We start from the raw sequence: 19,856 nt of genomic DNA on the forward strand, positions 1-19,856 counted from the left end.
GTGGGTGACCTTTCCTCCCTTTACCTTTATTTTAAAAGAATGCAGAGGAGAGAGCAAGGTGACAGCACACTGTTACGGAAGAAAAGACCAGAAATCTCTATGTCTCCTATACAATTAGACTTTTAGCTCTGTCATGCTAACAGGTGAGACAGATAAGTTATCAAATGTGCACAGGCCCAGATTCTAAAATAAAACTTGGCTGGCTTTGGAAAAAATGCATATTTGGTGAAATATCTTAAATAATTTTATTTTTGAAACTAATACTACAGTTCTTAAACCTTAAAATTAAATCCTTGAAATGAAGTTACATTATATTCAATCAGGCTGCAGATATCCCCTCATAGCTGTTTAATGTAGGAAGTAGAGGATGATCAGAGCATCACCAAATTTAAGACTAATAAAAATTATTTTAATGACGATTGTATTAATTACAGTTATGAGTTTATCAATAACAAGAAAGGATTCTTTTTGATACCGTAGAAATTAGAAGGACAAGAAACTGTGTGGTTTGTTTTTAAAAAACATCTGTTACACACACACACACACACACACACACACACACACACACACACACACACACACACACACACACACACACACACACAGCCAAGGCTAAAGAAAGCTACTTAAAGCAGATATACCTTCCTTATTTCTCAGGGCTATCAAAAGTGAGAACAGACGGGGCCTTTCATTTCCCAAGCTCATAGACAAAGAAACTAGGCTCAGAGAAATGGTGTGACTATCACATACAACTTGAATCTACTGCCTTTCAACATCAGTACTACTTCTCATCTCTCCCGCCCTTCTTTTATTACATCTTATTAAAGAGTTAAATGTAAATAGATATCACTTACTAACAATTCTAAGTCACAGGTCAAAGAACGGCCTCAGAGTAGTGTGTGGAAAGCACTCCTTTGTCACCCTCATTTCCCTCTATAGAGGGTGGCATTATCGGCCCTGGAGGATAATGAATATTTTGAACACTATGTACATTTACCTTCAAACAGATTCAGGCACAGCCCATGCTCCCAAACTACCCAACAACCTGGAAAGACTGACTTCACTTTCCAGAGCAAGCAAAATGCTTTAAGGAAAGAGAGGTTAACTCTTGTTCATTTGTTTTATATAGAGCTCGGAGTAGGGAAAAGAAATCAAGTTAACATTCATCCAGTCTAACAGAGTAATCTTAGTTCTCAAAATGAAGTTACATGGCACAGTATCACATTTAGCAAACGGCTTCTCTTTATTTTCTAAGGAGCAGTTGCTCCCAATGATTTTATTTTGCAGTATTTATGGGTGCCAATGCCATCCACATAAGATATCACAGTTGAGAAAAACACACACACCAATGCTGTCAATTTTCATATACTGCCCTGTCCTGGGCTTGTTTTATTATGATCACTGATGTGCTTCATCTTTTCTCCTTTCTCAGCATTTATCCATTCAATCTATCCACACTCAAAAATTTATGTACAAGGTTCTTTCTGCATCTGAGTTAAAGGTAAGGGCTACATATCCTGTATATATTTAGGAAATAAAACCAAGTAAATAGCATGATAACTATTTGGAGACATAATACTAATTAGCTTTAGATCCATCTAAATCTTCAGTAATTTTCCTTCCAGGAACTAAGGGAACAGTACTAGGAAAACTTGACTGTAAAATAAAATGACAGTATGGTAGAAGTAGTTCTATTTTTAAACATATTCTAAATGTGCTTAAGATGAGTGTCACACACTACACTCATGAAGCAGAAACCACATTTGTCTTACTCAACGAGTCAAAGAAAAATCAATATTACTTTCTGGAGTTATTATTCCCCACAAGTGGGTCAGTTAAAAAAAGACTCCCTGGGTGACTGGATTTCCGTATCATAGTAACAGTCTAAGTTTAACTTGTTTTTTTCCCGTGGGGGGACAGGCTAATACATGTTGGAAATTATTAGGCTTCGGTACTAAGTAATGAAGGCCCTGCTTGAGGACTGGAGCTGTAAGCCTAGCTCCAGGCTTAGCCCTCTGCCTTCCATTAATTATTAATTATGAAAAGCAGATTCCCTCATGGTCTGGAGAGCTGCACCTTAGTGGAGAGGCGCCAACTCTCAGTGCTCTGTAATACAAACTGTATTTGCTTTTAAGAGAAAAATGGCTTTTATTTGGTGACCAAATTAATACATGTTCTTTTTAACAAGTCAAACTCTAGAAGCATGTAAACAAAATGTTAACAGTCTCCTACTTCCTTCCAACTCTCATCCTCCTGAGATAACCAGTGTCTAGAGTCTGGTATATATCCTTCCAAAGCTTTTCTTCCTTGTAAAACACATACATGCATAAGAGGGTGATAACCTCCCTCCCTCTTTCTTGAGTGGGATTGTACCACATGCTTCTCTTCTACAACTTGTTTTCTCATCTGATACAAACAAATCATCTTTCTGCGTCAGTATGTTAAAATCTAACTCACTCTTTTGACAGCTGCATGATACACAGAGTACAAATGTGCCACCATTTATCCCACCCCTCTGCTATCGACACGGAATGCTTCCAGTCTTTTGCTGACAGAAGTAATTCAGCCTATTTGTTTGTGTATCAATTATTTTATTTTGCAGTATTTATGGGTGCCCAATGCCATCCACATTTTTGAAACCCAACAAGCTCTAAAAATTCAGAAATTTTTCTTTGATTCATGTGGTGCCAAAAATGATCTAAACTGATGTGAATATTCATCTGTTCCCTTTAGAAATATAAATGCGTTTGCTTATGGAGTGCTGTCCCAAACCTTGAGAGAGGTGTTATACAATATACAGTATATGCACCGTATTATCTTTAAGAACCTGAAAATCCCGGAAATCTGAAACACAAATGGCCTCAAGAGTTTTGGATAAGGGATTGTGAACCTGTATAACTGTGGGTCTAAGAGTTTGTACAATTAAAAAATTTGTTAACCTTTCTTATATTTTATACAACGTTTAAAGGTTACTTTCCATTTACAGGTATCACAGAAGATTGGCTATATTCCCCATGTTGTACAATACATCCTTGACCCTATCTTACAGCCAATAGTTTGTATCTCCCACCCCTGTATATATTTTTTAATCCATATGGCAAAATTACCAAAAAGTTGTAGAATTCATACTCCCAATCAGCCACACAGGAGAGGGTTTCTTTCCACGCTACCTTCACTACCATTTAATGTCAGCATCCTTTGTATTATTGCTAATCTGATGGGCAAAAAGTTGTATCAGGTCATTTCAATTGCTATTTCTCAGTGAAGTTTAACTTGTTGTGAAGTTCATCTTGTTGTGAAGTTCATCTTCTTTGAAACACACAGTCATGTTCTTTGCCCATTTTTCTCCTGGGTTGTTCACCTTCTACTTATCAATTTGTAGGAGCTCCCTGAAAACAATGTGCCTCTTGGTGTCGTATGATGCGTCTGTGTCACAGGACATTCCAGCCTATGGTTTCATTTTTCCCGCTTTGCTAATGCTAACTTTAGCCACATACTAATTTTAATTTTTATTTGCTCAAATGTGGCCATTTTTTCCAGTATGGAGTCTATGTTTTTCACCTTGCTTGAGAAGGTCCTCTTACCCTAACCCAAAGTGGCACAAATGTTCTCCTATATTTCCTTCTAATATTTATATATTTTATTTTTCACATTTAGACCTTTATTTCACCTGACATTTATTTTATGTTAGGTGGAGGTCTAACAATTTTTTTTCTGGTAGCTAATTATGCCAATATCATTTATTAAATAAACCATCCATTTCAATTTCCATTCAATTTAAATAAATTTCATAGAATAGGGTAAGAGAGAACAAAAAGAGAAGCTTAGTGCCATTCCAGTAAAACAGACGAAGAAAAAGTCTTGGGTAAAAACAAGCTGCGTTTACTTTTTCTTTCTCTTTTGTTTTTTTTCCAAGGGAATTTATAAAATCAAGTGCTTGTATTTTTGTCCTTCCTAAGAGCCCACTTTGTGGTTTTGAGTCAGCAAAATGCTTTAATAAAATTATTAGCTTGATAGAGTAGCTTTTCTCTTTTATCTTTAGAAGGACAAATCTTGGGAAGGGTATTAAAGTACATTTTAAAAATGTGTACTGAATGCACTTTCTCTCAAGAAACATTAGTTAAGTCAATGAATGAAAGACATCAGTCAGCAACTTCCTGATTCATCCTCCATGCACTCCTCAAACGCCAATGCCTTTAGTATGGAACTTTACTGCCTTATGAACTTAGTCCTACACCATGTTTTAATATTTTTGCCCCAATCCAGGAATGATATAGGGCAACCTGAACATGCTCTAACTGTTATGTAAGAAAGCCAAATAATCTGCAAAACAGTTAAGAGGCTCTCTCTCCTGGATGCAGGAGAAAAGAAAGGATACCTTTTACGCCATGTTCTTCTTGGACTTGTCTGCAGCTGTGGTGGCATGAGACACATTTGAATCCCTGGGCCTGCTTCAGAATTGCTGGGAACACCTGCTCTTCAGAAAGCGTGACTCATCTCCTTTTAGCTCTCACACTGCTCTCCCCAAACTGTACTGCGCTGAAATCGAACTCTCACCGGTGACTTCTCCATTTCTTGGTGCGGCACTTTTTTCCTGTTGTCCCTTTACCACTTCTGAAATGAATCCACGTGAACTTATGTATGCCATTCTGTTCCAAGGCTCAAGTGGCCCACTGGCCTTGTTCCCAGCTAGCACCTGCCAGGGTCTTCTGGGAGGTTCAGCGCACCCAAATACTAAGGCAGCACACAGCCAGCTTCTCCATACTTGAGCAAAATAAACAGAAACCACCCCATCTTCGTCCTGATCACCATAAACGACTGTCAGTATAACCCAAACAAGCATATCACCTTCTCATAGGACTCGAAAACAAAAATAAACACATGCATATTTTACTTGGATAAAATTTAAAATTGACAGCCACAAAAGAATTTGAGCAGCATTTTCCTAAGAACTGCTGCAAATGTGAAAAAGCAGAAAAAGTATACCAAAGCTACAATTCATAAACATAATTTTTCCAAAATAATAATCAAGGAAATAGAGAACACTCAGTGCTAGCAATAATTACAATGGACATGTTGTGGGGAGGGCAAATTAAAGCATCCCCTAAAGAGAGACATGTTTGCTTTAATCCTCCCTTTCAAAATAGTTCAAAAAAGAGGCACTTATGGGTTACTGACCTTGTGCCAGATCCTAGACACAGTTAACCCTATGGATACAACAGCCAACAAGACAGAGCTCCTGCCCACAGCAAGGGAGGGGTGGGGGGGCATGCAAGGGCAGGCTCCCATGAAGCAAGTAATTCCATTATACAGAAAACCACTCCAAATCACGAGATGGTAACCACGCGGAAAGAGCAGTCACTAGATCTACAGGAACGGTGCACTAACTAAATTCATGAAAACAGTAAGTCCTCAGTGGCATAAATCTGTCATTTTCCGATTCTTTTATAAATTGGCAACATAACAATCCAAAAAACAAACAAGAAATATGTTATGTTACAGTTAAACATCTCTTATGAAATAGTTTCTCACTTTATCCATGACTACATTTTTTTCATTTTCTCACCAACAGATCTGCCCATAGTTAGCCAATTTAATTGAGATACTATTCAAGAGATGTTTAATATTAACCTCCACACTAGTAGGACAAATAAAAAATATAAAAAGAACATTTCTGTTAACAGGCAGAAAACGTATCGCTATTTCCACTTCTCAAAGCAGAGAAGACCCACACAGTATACTTAGATAAAATCCTAGTTGAATCATACAAGGATATGTAAAAATGAAAATCAGGTAATGCCTATATCAAGGATATTAGATTACCAAAGGAGAAGGTGAACATAAGCTAAAGCCGGAAAGAATAATCATGTCACGAAAACATGCTCAGACACGGAAAGCTTAAGCTCACATCACAAACAGACCAGGCATATCTGATAGTTAAATAGAAAAAACCAAAAATCCAATACCCAAAGTTTACTAGGTATAATAAAAGTCCGATCCTAGGACTGAACCATTCATTCACTAAACATTTTCTGAGTTCTTATTAGGCATAAAGGGTGTGAAGCATGCACATGTGAATTAGGCATGGTTTTCACCCTCCAGGAACTTGAAACACTTTGGGAGCAAAGCTGCTATAATAAAAAGCAGAAGATGAAACGTACTGGGGAAAAAATACCATAAATGCTTGCAGAAGAGAAAACTTACTTTTACCTAATGGACATGAACAAGAGTTCAATAGGCAGATGGGGAAGTGAAAAGAGAGCACTCAAAAAGAACAGGCTGATGAGACTGTTTCTCAAACTTCAGTAAGCATTGTTAGAATGCAGATTCCTGGGCCCTGTCACCAGAGGTTCTGATTCAGCAGGTCTGGGATGAACACCAGGTACCTCTGTTTCTAGTAAATACCCCAGGCATTTCATAAATCACATTTTGAGAAACGCTAATTTGGGGGGCAAAAACTCTGCGGTGTTCTTGGAAAACATTAAGCAAACTATGTGGTTACGCAGAAAGAACTGTGGTCATAAAGGATGCTTAGAGTATTCACAGAGCACCTCGAATTCCAGGTGAAGACACTGCTACTTAGCTATGAAAATTTTTGAACAGGGGAGTCTAGAACACATGGATTTGTGTATTACATAAATCAAGTAACAGCTCCCTTTCCCTTCTTGTGCTTCCCCCCTGCCCCCCCCCCAACATACATGATCTCTCTATGTGGGGTGAAAGTGAGCCTTCTAACAGAAATCTTTAAATTGGAGGAAAGTACAACTATCTGGCAAGTCAGACTTTCCCTAAGGTTTCTTGTTAATTGTGAGTCCCAAAGACATCACCAGGGAGGGATGGGTGTGCCCGACTTTCGACAGGCCTCTGTCAAATACCTTGCCAGCTCTAGCATCACCATCCTAACCCAGCCCTGGGAAATGACGACAGGAATCTGACTCTTCCATCCAAAGCTCTACTACTACAGGGCGCATGGTGAGTGACATCAAAATCACAGGCACTCTTAGGACAGACAGAAACCCTCAGGGGTCTTTAATTTTCAAAAGTTGCACGTGTGTGTCGTTAGAAGGAGCTCCAGTGTTAGCTGTACCGTTAGCTGTGTCTGTCTGACACGAGGCAGAGGAAAGAGGGAGAAAGAGGCACATTACTGGTTTCCATCAGCATTCTCACACTGGCGACCAAAGCATTATTCCAGAAGTTATCAGTAATTATGTTAACCATGTTCCCAAGTCCCAAGTTACTATGCTATTTAACCATCAACAACCACAAAATAATTATCTGTTCGCCGGCTCACCGCATGCTTATCCTTTTCCTCTAAGAGCCAGGCAAAGTGAAAAGTTGGTTACCACTCAGAATAGCAAATTTCTGCAAATACTATGTTTAACATTAAACTCTTACAGTTAAAACTTAGAGAGTACAGCCAGGAGCTCAACTAAAACAAACAGAAGAACAGAATTGGCCGGAATACAATAGCCTCACTGGATTCAAGCCAAGGCTTCTGAAGATCTCTCTCCACTTTTTATTTAAGTGGGGGAAAAAAAAGTTAAAGAACATCTTAAAGGATCCCAAGAAGGCAACAGGGCAAACTGAATTTAATATAGTCTGGTTGATAAATAAATCTTTTGTTTCTTCTGAGCTCTCTCTTCTAACTGCGCTGTATGAGGGCAGAAGAAAATAGGCTATTATTGCCAGAAATGAGGCCAAGAGCCGTCACCAAGGAGAGCACCAAAGGCTACACAATCTCAGTGTCCCAAGCACCAAGCAAACGCTTTCCTTTGATCAAATGCTCAGGGAAAGAAAATGGGAATTGTGTGAGATGGAAAGCTTCCCAAGAGGATCAAAACTCCATCTGAAAAGCAAAGCTGTAAAAGAAAGGAACTTCAGTGTTGGGAAAAGTTAACTGGAAGAAGGGCATTCCATACAGTCTCTGAAATTCCTTAGACATTTGGCAAGCTTCACCAAACCCAGTAGTGAAAATTCCTTCCCAAGCCCTGAGCAGCGACTGTGCTAAGTGTTTTGTCTTTAATGCATCGGCTATGCCCTTCCTTCAGCAGTGAGTGGCTCCTGTTTGCTTGTAATATTTTCTATATGAAAGAGCATCCTTAAAGAAGCTGAAACTGTTCTAAGTACTGCAGTCTATGTCTGGCAAATAAGCTGAAAAACTATTTTAGCATGCCACTCCTGACCCCACTATGTTAATGAATCATCACTGTTTCCATTAAATGTGAGTCACTGATAAAATCACTGATAAAAACAAAAAATAAAATCTCTCTTTCTATAAAAACCTGGAAATGCAAACTTTTGGTAAGGATAAGTAATTAAAACGAATAAACTCTGTAGCTCTGGAATGCCAAGATCCCCAAAAGAACAGAGTAGGAAATAAGGTCATTTGTTTTCCACTTCATGGAGACTAAAAATGTAGAAAATTGAGCTTTCTAAGAAGAAAGGTACTTGATAAATGCCAGGCATAATTATGAGTTTCTCAATGCTCATTTCTTCAATAACTTTCATTCTTTTACACCCACATACTTGCACACCCAACTCAACTTCATTCCTTCACTCCCATTTGAAAAATTCTCATCCCTCCCATCTCTCTTAGTCTTTTCAGCTGAAAGAAATTTCACATCTAATCAGATAACCTTCCAAGTACCGTGGGTTGGCAAAGCTACCAGAAACATACACATACAAATTATTACTATCAAACTTGGCTTTTGAGTTTGCTCTTGACATTGCTCTTTGTAAACATTGCACTGGATGTCACCATAAAAGAACTCTGTGAGCTATCACCCCTTACAAACTTTAGATCTGTCAATACAATATTATGACACATGAAATTTTAATAAATGATAGATTTAGCTCTTTTAAATGTAAAAGTACATTTGAACACCAATATAATTTAGTACAAATAAGTTCACGCTGCTTTGATACCATATGAAAAACAATCAAATTAAGACATGGGAAGGAAAATTATATTCCTTGAATTTAAGCCAGCAAAAAGTTGTCCTCTTCATTGACTCTACAAAGAAACTTACTATATTTTATTAACAATTCTCCATTGCAAATAATAACAATTTAGTACTAATACCATCCGGGTCATCTAAATGGAATACAGTTAATAGAAGTGAAATACTATGTATTAATAAAATAGAGGTAAATAATGCATCGTAATTATTAGTAACATACAAAACCCGGAAAGAAACCACTAAAACTACCAAAAATTACACTGATTTTGCCTTGCCTCTATTTTTGAAAACTAACTGAAGAGTTCCAATGCCAATAAAGGAAAAACAAACACTGGTAGTTCCAAGAACAATGTTTTCCCTCTGCAACTGCTGGCCTGTGTGTGTACACCAGCTTGCCATCTTTCCAGAATTAGAATGCTGCTGCAAATACCATTTTAAACGTTCTACGGAAATTGCTCATTTGTTTAAGGTGAGAATTTGCAATAGAAAGAAAAATATTAGGGGGATATGTGGTTAAAAGAAAAAAGTCTTGGAACTCCTATGCGTTATAAATGCTTTGTATGTAAAGTTTCTCTCTGGATATTCGCCCTGACACTGTAACCTAAAAATTCATCCCTTGAGACTCTGGTAAAAACATAAAAATAAATTACCCTTTGGTACCTCTCTAACATATTCTCTGTGAAACATACACTAGAGATCAACACAAATTCCTTAAACATACAACTAAAAATAATAAATTAAATAAATGGCATATCTCAAAAATACCATACTAACTGTATGACCCTAAATAAGCTACATTAGTGCTTTTTGAAGTATAAATGAGTTTTAAATATATATAATTTCAATTCCTAGCATCGAACATCTGTGTGTGTGTACACATATACTTATAAACTTACTACTTTGAAAACTTGGCAATAAAATCTTTCATGAATAATGGGGATGGGAGATAAAAATCTCACATTAGTATGTGGAGAAAAAGAAATTGGTTTAAAGCCTAGTTTTTCCTGAAGGGCAAATACAGCATCACCTTCACCAGCTGCTCAGCCTCCACATCCAAGTCCCCTCAACCTACCTCCCCCACGCACAGCTCGGGACATCAGCTCGGTGCTTCGCCTAGAGGGGTAGGATAGGGAGGGCGGGAGGGAGACCCAAGAGGGAGGGGACATGGGGATATGTGTATGCGTATAGCTGATTCACTTTGTTATACTGCAGAAACTCACACAACATGGTAAAGCAATTATACTGCAATAAAGAGGTTAAAAAAAAAAAAGCAACAGAAACTTAACAAACCTTCGTGGCAGTGCAAAACTGAAGAGTCTCCCACCTTAAACAAATCAAAGTCATGGCTTTATACTACACACTATACAGTGCAAGCTGATAATATGTAACTTGATATGCTTTGTTTTGCTTTGTAAAAGAGTGTAAATGAAAGATGCAGGACACAAGTATATACTATATGACTCGTTTATATTAGGAACAAAACCAGGCAAAACTCTTTATGGTGTTAGAAGTGCGCACAGTGGTTATCTTTAGGGTACTAAGAAGAGGGGCACAGGGAGGGCTCCTGTGTCCTCCCTGAAAATAGTAGTTTTCTATTTCTCAGTATGAGCACTGGTCACATGTGTCCATTTTGTGGAAACCCATCGAACTGTACACTCATTATACTTCTACAAAAAGACTTCCAAAAGATCATATAAGGAATTACATGAGACCCCAGATCCTCTCCCCAATTCCAGCAGGAGACAGTTTATTCCCTGGAAGAAACTGAATCCCAGAGTCCTGGCTCAAAGACATCAGGAAGAGTAGAAAACACTTTCTGAAAACAGGGGATCAAATAAAACTCCACACATTAAACCCTGAGATTGCAGCTCTCTTCCCTACTCCACTCCCTGAATCTTGACACATGCTGTCCAGGCAGAAGACCAAAGGATTCCTCTCAAGTAAAACTGAAATGTCCTAGGGAGAAGATCCACAGATACTGTCTTTGGAAGTTCCCCAAGGAAACCACAAGGTTCACCCCCGATAGCCCTGCAATGAAGCTGTATGGAGGAGAAGCGCTGTCCATAGACCAAAGCACCCAATTCGCTTCTCAGTGGCTCACCATTAAATAGGAACGGAGAGCAAAGGATCTCCAAACAGTGAGGTCAAGTTCCTAACATAAAAGTCAGGCACCCACACAAACAGGAAAAAAAAGAAATCAAGAGAGTGCAAGAAGGAAATAAATAAATAAATTAATTAAATGTCCTCAGAAAGAGAAGGAGTGCACCCATGGCAGGGGTGGGGAACAGAATGCTGTTAAAATGCGCACAAATTAAACCAACGAACAAGAAAGAGCTCTTCAAAAATATCAGACAGCAGAAATTCAGAAGGTTAAGATAAAGTAGAGAAAACCTGTCAAGAAGTAGGGCATTAAGACAAAGAGGAAAATTACAGCATTAGAGTACAAATGAGGAGGTCCTGCCTAACTAACAGGAATTCAGAGGAAGAAAAGAGAAAACCAAGCAGGGGGAGAGGTTATCAAAAAACACAATGAGAAAGTTTTCCAGAACTGAAGGATGTAATTTTTTTCAGATCGAGTGTTCATCATAGCTGCTGATATGAATAAAGACTGCTAAAAAAGAAAATCCTAAAACCTCTTTGGGGGTTATTAAAAAAAAAAAGAAGAAGAAGAAGGAAGGTGGTCTACAAAGACAGGAACCAAGAGTATAACACTTTTTAACAGCAACTGCAGAAGCTAGAAAACAATAGTGCACTGGCTTCAAAATTCTGAGGAAACATGTTTTCCTATCCAGAGACCAGCCAAGTTATCTATCAAGTGTGTGAGAAATATATTTTTAGATATACAAAGTGCCTCGTAAATTTGTCTCGCATGTCTCCTTTCTCAGGAAGATCCTAGAAGATATTCCATTAAAAAGAGGGAGTAAACCAAGAAAGAATCGCTAGACACAGGAAGACATATAGAAAACTCAGGAGAGACGAAAAGGGAATTACCAGGAAAATGACACAAGGTAACCCCAGGACAACAGCTCGGTAGCAGGCCTATGGAGCAGGTAGATATCTACGCTGCCTCCAGGAGGGAAGAAGTCTCCAAGACAAAGGTGTTGAGAAGAGGGTTAGAGTTCTGCCACCTTAACAACACTAGAGAAAAAGTAAAGTACACCAGTGAAAAAGAGAGGCTACTATCCAGCCAGCACAGAAATGTAATCGTTGCATTTAAGTGGCTTAGGAGAATCACAGTTCCATGTTCAAAATAATGTGAGCCCTCGGGCTTCCCTGGTGGCGCAGTGGTTGAGAGTCCGCCTGCCGATGCAGGAGACACGGGTTCGTGCCCCGGTCCGGGAAGATCCCACATGCCGCGGAGCAACTAAGCCCGTGAGCCATGGCCGCTAGGCCTGCGCGTCCGGAGCCTGTGCTCCGCAACGGGAGAGGCCACAACAGTGAGAGGCCCGCATACCGAAAAAAAAAATAATAATAATAATAATGTGAGCCCTCAACATCTACTTAACCAGAAACGGATATCTGTACATTGAGAGGATGGGGGAAGTGGTGGTCTGGGCATGTGGCATGGGGCTGAGGGGCTGTGAGACAATCTAAGCGTTAAATCCTCAACTTCCATTGTAATATGCCAACCCATAATGCCCAATAACAAAAAATTCAAAAATAGCAGTACATACATACTATTTCAGAAGATGGAAGAAAACAGCAAAAAGAGTCCTGAGAATCAAAACTAGTCGCCTAGGGAATAGGACTTGGGTATAAGGATGGGCTGGAGTTCTTATTTCTTACGCCTCATTGCTTATTAAGATTTTTTAAAACTCTATATAGGATATTACTTTGATGGGACCAAAGTTTAAATTTTAAAAAATACAAAACAAGGGCTTCCCTGGTGGCGCAGTGGTTGAGAGTCCGCCTGCCGATGCAGGGGACATGGGTTCGTGCCCCGGTCTGGGAGGATCCCACATGCCGCGGAGTGGCTGGGCCCGTGAGCCATGGCCGCTGCGCCTGCGCGTCCGGAGCCTGTGCTCCGCAACGGGAGAGGCCACAACAGTGAGAGGCCCGCGTACCACAAAACAAAACAAAACAAAACAAAAAAATGCACAAAACAGTAGGCAAGAAAACTAAAGAGGATGAACTGCAGTGGGAAAATGACAGTAAGACAACCATTTCCCCAAAGCTCCTGCAATAGCCCCTGTGAGAGCTGAGAAGTGCCTCCCCTCACAGCTGGGTGGAGAGGGTATGCGCTAAGAGACAGAGGAGAAGCAGCAGAGGAAGCAGACGAGAAACGTGGATGCGTTGAAAAGCTATTTACAGATTTAGAATCAACAGATATGAGGGACCAATCAGGAGATTCTGAAAGCACCAACAGGCAAGGCAATGCCCCAAATATCCCTCCCTCTGGGTATTTATTTATTTAGTCCATATATGCTGACCCTTTGGGACTATCATATTCCCCTATGTTATGAGAAGCATTTTGATTTCCTTTTTGTTTACACTTTAAATTTTGGATTATTATGAAATACACAAATAGAAAATTACAGAAAATAATAATGATCATCCAAGTATCCACTATTCAGCTTTTTCAAATATTAACATTTTGTCTGTCTCTAATTTTTTGTAAAGAAATAAACATTTTGGATATAGTTGAAATCCTCTTCAAACCATTCCCTAATCGCATCCCCAAATGCCTCCCAGAAAGTAACCGTTAACCTGATTTTGGCATTTAACATCTCCCTCTACCTCATCTCTAAAATGAGAGCACTGGTTTGGATAAATTCTAATGCCCCTTTCTGTTCTAAGACAGCAGGATTTAATAGCATGATATAAAGTTCTTGGTGTTCTGTAATGAAGTGCAAAAGCCTACAATGCTGTGAAATACACATGAATACTTCAAAATAATTTCAAGCCTCAAAAACAGATTAAATCATGATATAATCCTTTAGCAAAAAAATCACTGTAACTTTATTACAGTAGTGTCAGTAAAAATAGTATTATGAGTGCATAGGGCATATAAAAACCTAAGTTCAAGAAGTTCCTGTGGTTCCCTTTCACTGTAACCATCAGCTCCAGGGAATAATAAGGAAGTGCTTGAGCACAATATCCTTCTGGAGTTCTTACTGCCTATGGAGCTAATTCAGTGCAGCATCAAACTGTCCCCATTGTCACAGTATTCTTCTCTGTCAGGCAATCATGGCAAAAATATTCTTTTTAAAAATGCATAATGCCGAACAAGACAAGGATGTCCACTCTCGCCACTATTATTCAACATAGTTTTAGAAGTCCTAGCCATGACAATCAGAGAAGAAAAAGAAATACAAATTGGAAAAGAAGTAAAACTGTCACTGTTTGCAGATGACATGATACTATACATAGAGAATACTAAAGATGCCACCAGAAAACTACTAGAGCTAATCAATGAATGTGGTAAAGTTGCAGGATACAAACTTAATGCACAGAAATCTCTTGCATTCCTATGTACTAATGATGAAAAATCTGAAAGAGAAGTTAAGGAAACACTCACATTTACCACTGCAACAAGAAGAATAAAATACCTAGGAATAAACCTACCTAGGGAGACAAAAAGACCTGTATGCAGAAAACTATAAGACACCGATGAAAGAAACTAAATATGATACTAACAGATGGAGAGATATACCACGTTCTTGGATTTGGATTGGAAGAATCAATATTTTGAAAATGACTATACTACCCAAAGCAATCTACAGATTCCATGCAATCCCTATCAAATTACCAATGGCATTTTCCACAGAACTAGAACAAAAAAATCTTAAAATTTGTATGGGGACACAAAAGACCCCGAATAGCTAAAGCAGTCTTGAGGGAAAAAAACAGAGCTGGAGGAATCAGACTCCCTGAGTTCAGACTATACTATGAAGCTACAATAATCAAGACAATATGGTACCGGCACAAAAACAGAAATATAGATCAATGGAACAGGATAGAAAGCCCAGAGATAAACCCACACACATATGGTCAATTAATCTATGACAAAGGAGGCAAGGATATACAATGGAGAAAAGATAGTCTCTTCAATAAGTGGTGCTGGGAAAATTGGACAGATACATGTAAAAGAATGAAATTACAACACTCCCTAACACCATACATAAAAATAAACTCAAAATGGATTAGAGATCTAAATGTAAGACTGAACACTATAAAACTCTTAGAGGAAAACATAGGAAGAACACTCTTTGACATAAATCACAGCAAGATCTTTTTTGATCCACCTCCTAGAGTAATGGAAATAAAAACAAAAATAAACAAATGGGATCTAATGAAACTTAAAAGCTTTTGCAAAGCAAAGGAAACTACAAACAAGACGAAAAGACAACCCTCAGAATTGGAGAAAATATATGCAAATGAATCAACGGACAAAGGATTAATCTCCAAAATATATAAACAGCTCATGCAGCTCAATATCACAAATACAAACAACTCAATCCAAAAATGGGCAGAAGACCTAAATAGACATTTTTCCAAAGAAGACATACAGATGGGCAAGAAGCACATGAAAAGCTGCTCAACATCACCAATTATTGGAGAAATGCAAATCAAAACTACAATGAGGTATCACCTCACACCTGTTAGAATGGGCATCATCAGAAAACCTACAAACAACAAATGCTGGAGAGGGTGTGGAGAAAAGGGAACCCTCTTGCACTGTTGGTGGGAATGTAAATTGATACAGCCACTGTGGAGAACAGTATGGGAGTTCCTTAAAAAACTAAACATAGAACTACCATACAACCCAGCAATCCTGCTACTGGGCATATACCCTGAGAAAACCGTAATTTAAAAAGATACATGCACCCCAATGTTCATTGCAGCACTATTTACAATAGCCAGGTCATGGAAGCAACCTAAATGCCCATTGACAGACAAATGGATAAAGAAGATGTGGTACATATATACAATGGAGTATTACTCAGCCATAAAAAGGAACGAAACTGGGTCATTTGTAGAGACGTGGATGGATCTAGAGACTGTCCTAAACAGTGAAGCAAGTCAGAAAGAGAAAAACAAGTATTGTATATTAACGCATATATGTGGAACCTAGAAAAATGGTACAGATGAACCGGTTTGCAGGGCATAAATAGAGACACAGATGTAGAGAACAAACGTATGGACACCATGGAGGGAAAGCCGCGGGGGGGTGGGGGGGTGGGATGCACTGGGAGATTGGGATTGACATGTATACACTGATGTGTATAAAATGGATGACTAATAAGAACCTGCTGTATAAAATAAAAATAAAATAAAATTCAAAAAAAATTGCATAATGCCAATTTTACTTAAAAATGTCCTTGATGATGCAAGAAAGTTATTTGTATTACATCTCAACCGCTGAATACATATCTCTTTTATTTTCTGGGTGATAAAATGGGAAGTACACATAAAGCACTTCTGCTGTATATAAAGTACGAGGGTTATCCCAAGGAAAACCCTTGTATGATTATTTGAGTTGTGAGCCAAACTAGTCACAATGTTCATGGAATACCACTTTTACTTGAAAGAACAAATGACAAACTCAGTATTCAGACTTGGGTATTTGGCAGATGTTTTCTCTACAATGAAGTAAGAAGGTCACTTCAGGAAAAACAACTGACAGTATCTGTTGCCAAGGGTAGCCTTCAAGCTTTCAACTGAAATTTAAATTTTGGAAAACTTGTTTCCACACTGAGCCTGACAACTTCCCAATACTTAAAGATTTTTCTGATGGGATCAGTGGTGATATTAACAACTGTCATTTCTTGAAACTGCATAATGAAATACATTAACATCTGGAATCTCATTATTATCCAACAAACCAGTATTTTCCAAATGACCAATACTTAATGCAATAAAAGGATGTATGGGCAAAGATCCATTCAAAGTACGAGTACGATCAATGGATCCTAATGTAAAAGAATTTTAAAAGTCCACTGATAGGATTTTACATTCCACACTGAAACCAACATTTAAGAAATTACCACTTGTCAAGTTTTGGTATAGTATCAAAGAAGAATATTCACAATCATCTGAAAAGAACATTAAAATACTCTTCCTTTATTCTACATGTCTGCACAAACTTTATATAAATACTTATTGGATTATTTTTTCTGGATGTTAAAAAACCATAAACACATAATCATAATGGTTAATTTCCATAGTTTAATCTCTGATCATTATCAATCATTTAAGAACAAATAAACTATCCATTATTTATTTAAAAGTTATATCCTTCTGTAGTTATAGTCTCACATATTTGCAACAAATATATATCAGAGGTTTCATTTACCACAGAATCAAGATTGATCATTGCTCCAAAAAAGAAAACGAAATGAATATGGTAAATTCTTAAATCTGTTTCAGATAAATGCAAATAAAGTCCCTTCCCTCTAACTAGAGGAGCAGACCCTTTTCATTTAACATGCGACCCTTGAAACCTATACAGTAATCACCCAGATGATGTGGTATTAATGGATTTAAACTTTCGTTCTTAAATTTCTAAGGAACTATCTTTTCATGAAAAAACTGACCTTTTGTAAATTTTGAAATAATTAATCTGACTAAACCCCTATAGTTCAGAGTAACACAGCAAATATCAACTTTTCACAGACCCATCTGTAGACAGGTTAAGAAATACAAGTGATTTAAAGAGAAGTCTTCTTATACAAATCTATCCAGTTAATGACTACCATAAACCATTCATTTCAAAGGCAGAGACCTTGAAAAAAATTTCAGAATGAGAACTGAAAATGTCTTCACTACTAAAGTCCTATTACCCTGCCCTCTGAAAGAGAAAGGTTACTCACTGTAGCTTTTTAGTCAGAATATTCAAGAAACAACCAGAAGCTGACACCCCCTCCCCTTCCTAATTATCCACCCTTTTTTTTTTTTGTGGTAGGCGGGCCTCTCACTGTTGTGGTCTCTCCCTTTGCGGAGCACAGGCTCCGGACGCGCAGGCTCAGCAGCCATGGCTCACGGGCCCAGCCGCTCTGTGGCACGTGGGATCTTCCCGGACCGGGGCACGAACCCATGTCTCCTGCATCGGCAGGTGGATTCTCAACCACTGCGCCACCAGGGAAGCCCTCCACCCATTTTTGCATGCTCACCTTTGCAGTTCATTGAGCCCCCTTGCAGTTGGTAGACTGGGACTCTGCCTTAGGAAGTTTTGTTTTAAATTGAGATGAGTGAGGTCTTGGCTGTAGAAGAGGTTGGCAGGCAGATGCTCCAGGCTACAACATGAGAGGTCCACTGAGCTAATACGCTGTGATGCAACCTAGAAAGAGATAAAAACACAACTCAATTTTCATACCATCCTTTATCCTATAACTGTTTTCCACGGACAGACACAAGATAACCCCATTTGGGAGCACAGACCCGCTATGCAATTGGCACTATTATTCAAATATAAACCAAGAGTATTTACTTAGACAGAACTGAGCAAAGTATTACAGAGGCAGGAAACAGTGTCCCTCTGTGGAAGGTACTTACAGTAACCTAGTATAGGAGACAGGTTACAAAGAGCACAGATTATCCTATCAAGTTTAGTGATATCAGTAATCTCCTCCAACTGTACGGGTTATGTTCCTGAAAACATTCATGGTAAGAGAATTCAGAGCTAAATAATACAAGACTTTAGAGTAAATACAGGGTTGGGAGACAGACACTAAGATCTACACAGAACCTACGAAAGCCCTTGTATATACTGATTTAAAAAAGCACAAAGAAACGCAGGATCGGTGGCCTTGTCCGTATCTTTAATAATAGTGGTAGCACATAACCAGATTCCACTGTTTGCCGGCTGTGAACTTCGCGCTCCCTCTCCCACAGTTTCCATTTTGCTTCACATAGGCATTCTAAGTGAAATTTGTTTTATGTCTAAATGTTTATCCACATATTCAAAGTTTTCCCGGTTACATGGCTCCTATGATAGCCAGAGTCCCAGGGCCACAGGGCATGATGGAAGTGGACAAAGCGCCGGGCAGCGTGTATTCTCTCCCCCACATTCCAGGGACTGTGGCGCCGGTTTATGCCACGGCACGTGGCTTCAGGCCCACGTACACACACCTTGGCTCCTTCTTCCCTCACAGGGGCTGTGGGGTTATTGTTCTAAGATCTGGGTTGATTCCTCCCCCTGCTCTTTACCTTTACCCAAAGCTTTATGGCAAAAACTCCTTCCTTATTGGTGATCTGTTCGATGTCCTTTTCTATTACCAAACCCCAGCTGACCAGCTTTTTTTTTTTTAAACATCTTTATTGGAGTATAATTGCTTTACAGTGGTGTGTTAGTTTCTGCTGTATAACAAAGTGAATCAGCTGTACATATACATATAACCCCATGTCTCCTCCCTCTTGCATCTCCCTCCCTCCCACCCTCCCTATCCCACCCCTCTAGGTGGTCACAAAGCGCCGAGCTGATCTCCCTGTGCTATGTGGCTGCTTCCCACTAGCCAGCTATTTTACATTTCAGACCCCAGCTTTACTCTTTCATGATTATAAAAGGCAGCAGAACATGGTCCTTAGGAGAGTGGCTCTGGTGTCAGTGTGTGGATTCGCATCCTGGCTCTACCACTCAGGAGCTGAGAGGACTTGAGTGCATCACTGAGCTCTCCAAGCCCCCGTTTTCTCACCTGTATAACAGGCAGAAAGATGACACCTCCATCTACATGCCTGGTCAGAAAAAGCACTCAATAATTTGTGACTGCTATGACCACTTATGATTGCTACGACTACTTCCAAATACATCTTATAACCTGTTGGAATCCACATTCTCCTGATGCTAAAAAAGGTATTCAGAAGTAACTTTGCATAAAACACATTCTGCTGATGGCATGTCTGAGGTTAGAAAGAAATTGCTCTGCACACATGAAAGCTGAGGGGACAGTGGGATAG

At 39.0% G+C, this 19,856-nt stretch overlaps 1 protein-coding gene across 1 annotated transcript in view; it reads right to left on the reverse strand.

Moving 5' to 3' along the window:
* Window positions 1-19,856, reverse strand: part of PHLPP1 (PH domain and leucine rich repeat protein phosphatase 1) — a 214,018-nt gene that overhangs the window by 63,195 nt on the left and 130,967 nt on the right. The window contains exon 4 of the mRNA XM_059041405.2: window positions 18,074-18,240. Coding sequence (XP_058897388.1) covers window positions 18,074-18,240 — 167 coding nt within the window. The remainder of the gene's footprint in view (window positions 1-18,073; window positions 18,241-19,856) is intronic.

The sequence above is a fragment of the Kogia breviceps genome, chromosome 15 (assembly GCF_026419965.1).
Source record: "Kogia breviceps isolate mKogBre1 chromosome 15, mKogBre1 haplotype 1, whole genome shotgun sequence".
NCBI lineage: Eukaryota > Metazoa > Chordata > Mammalia > Artiodactyla > Physeteridae > Kogia > Kogia breviceps.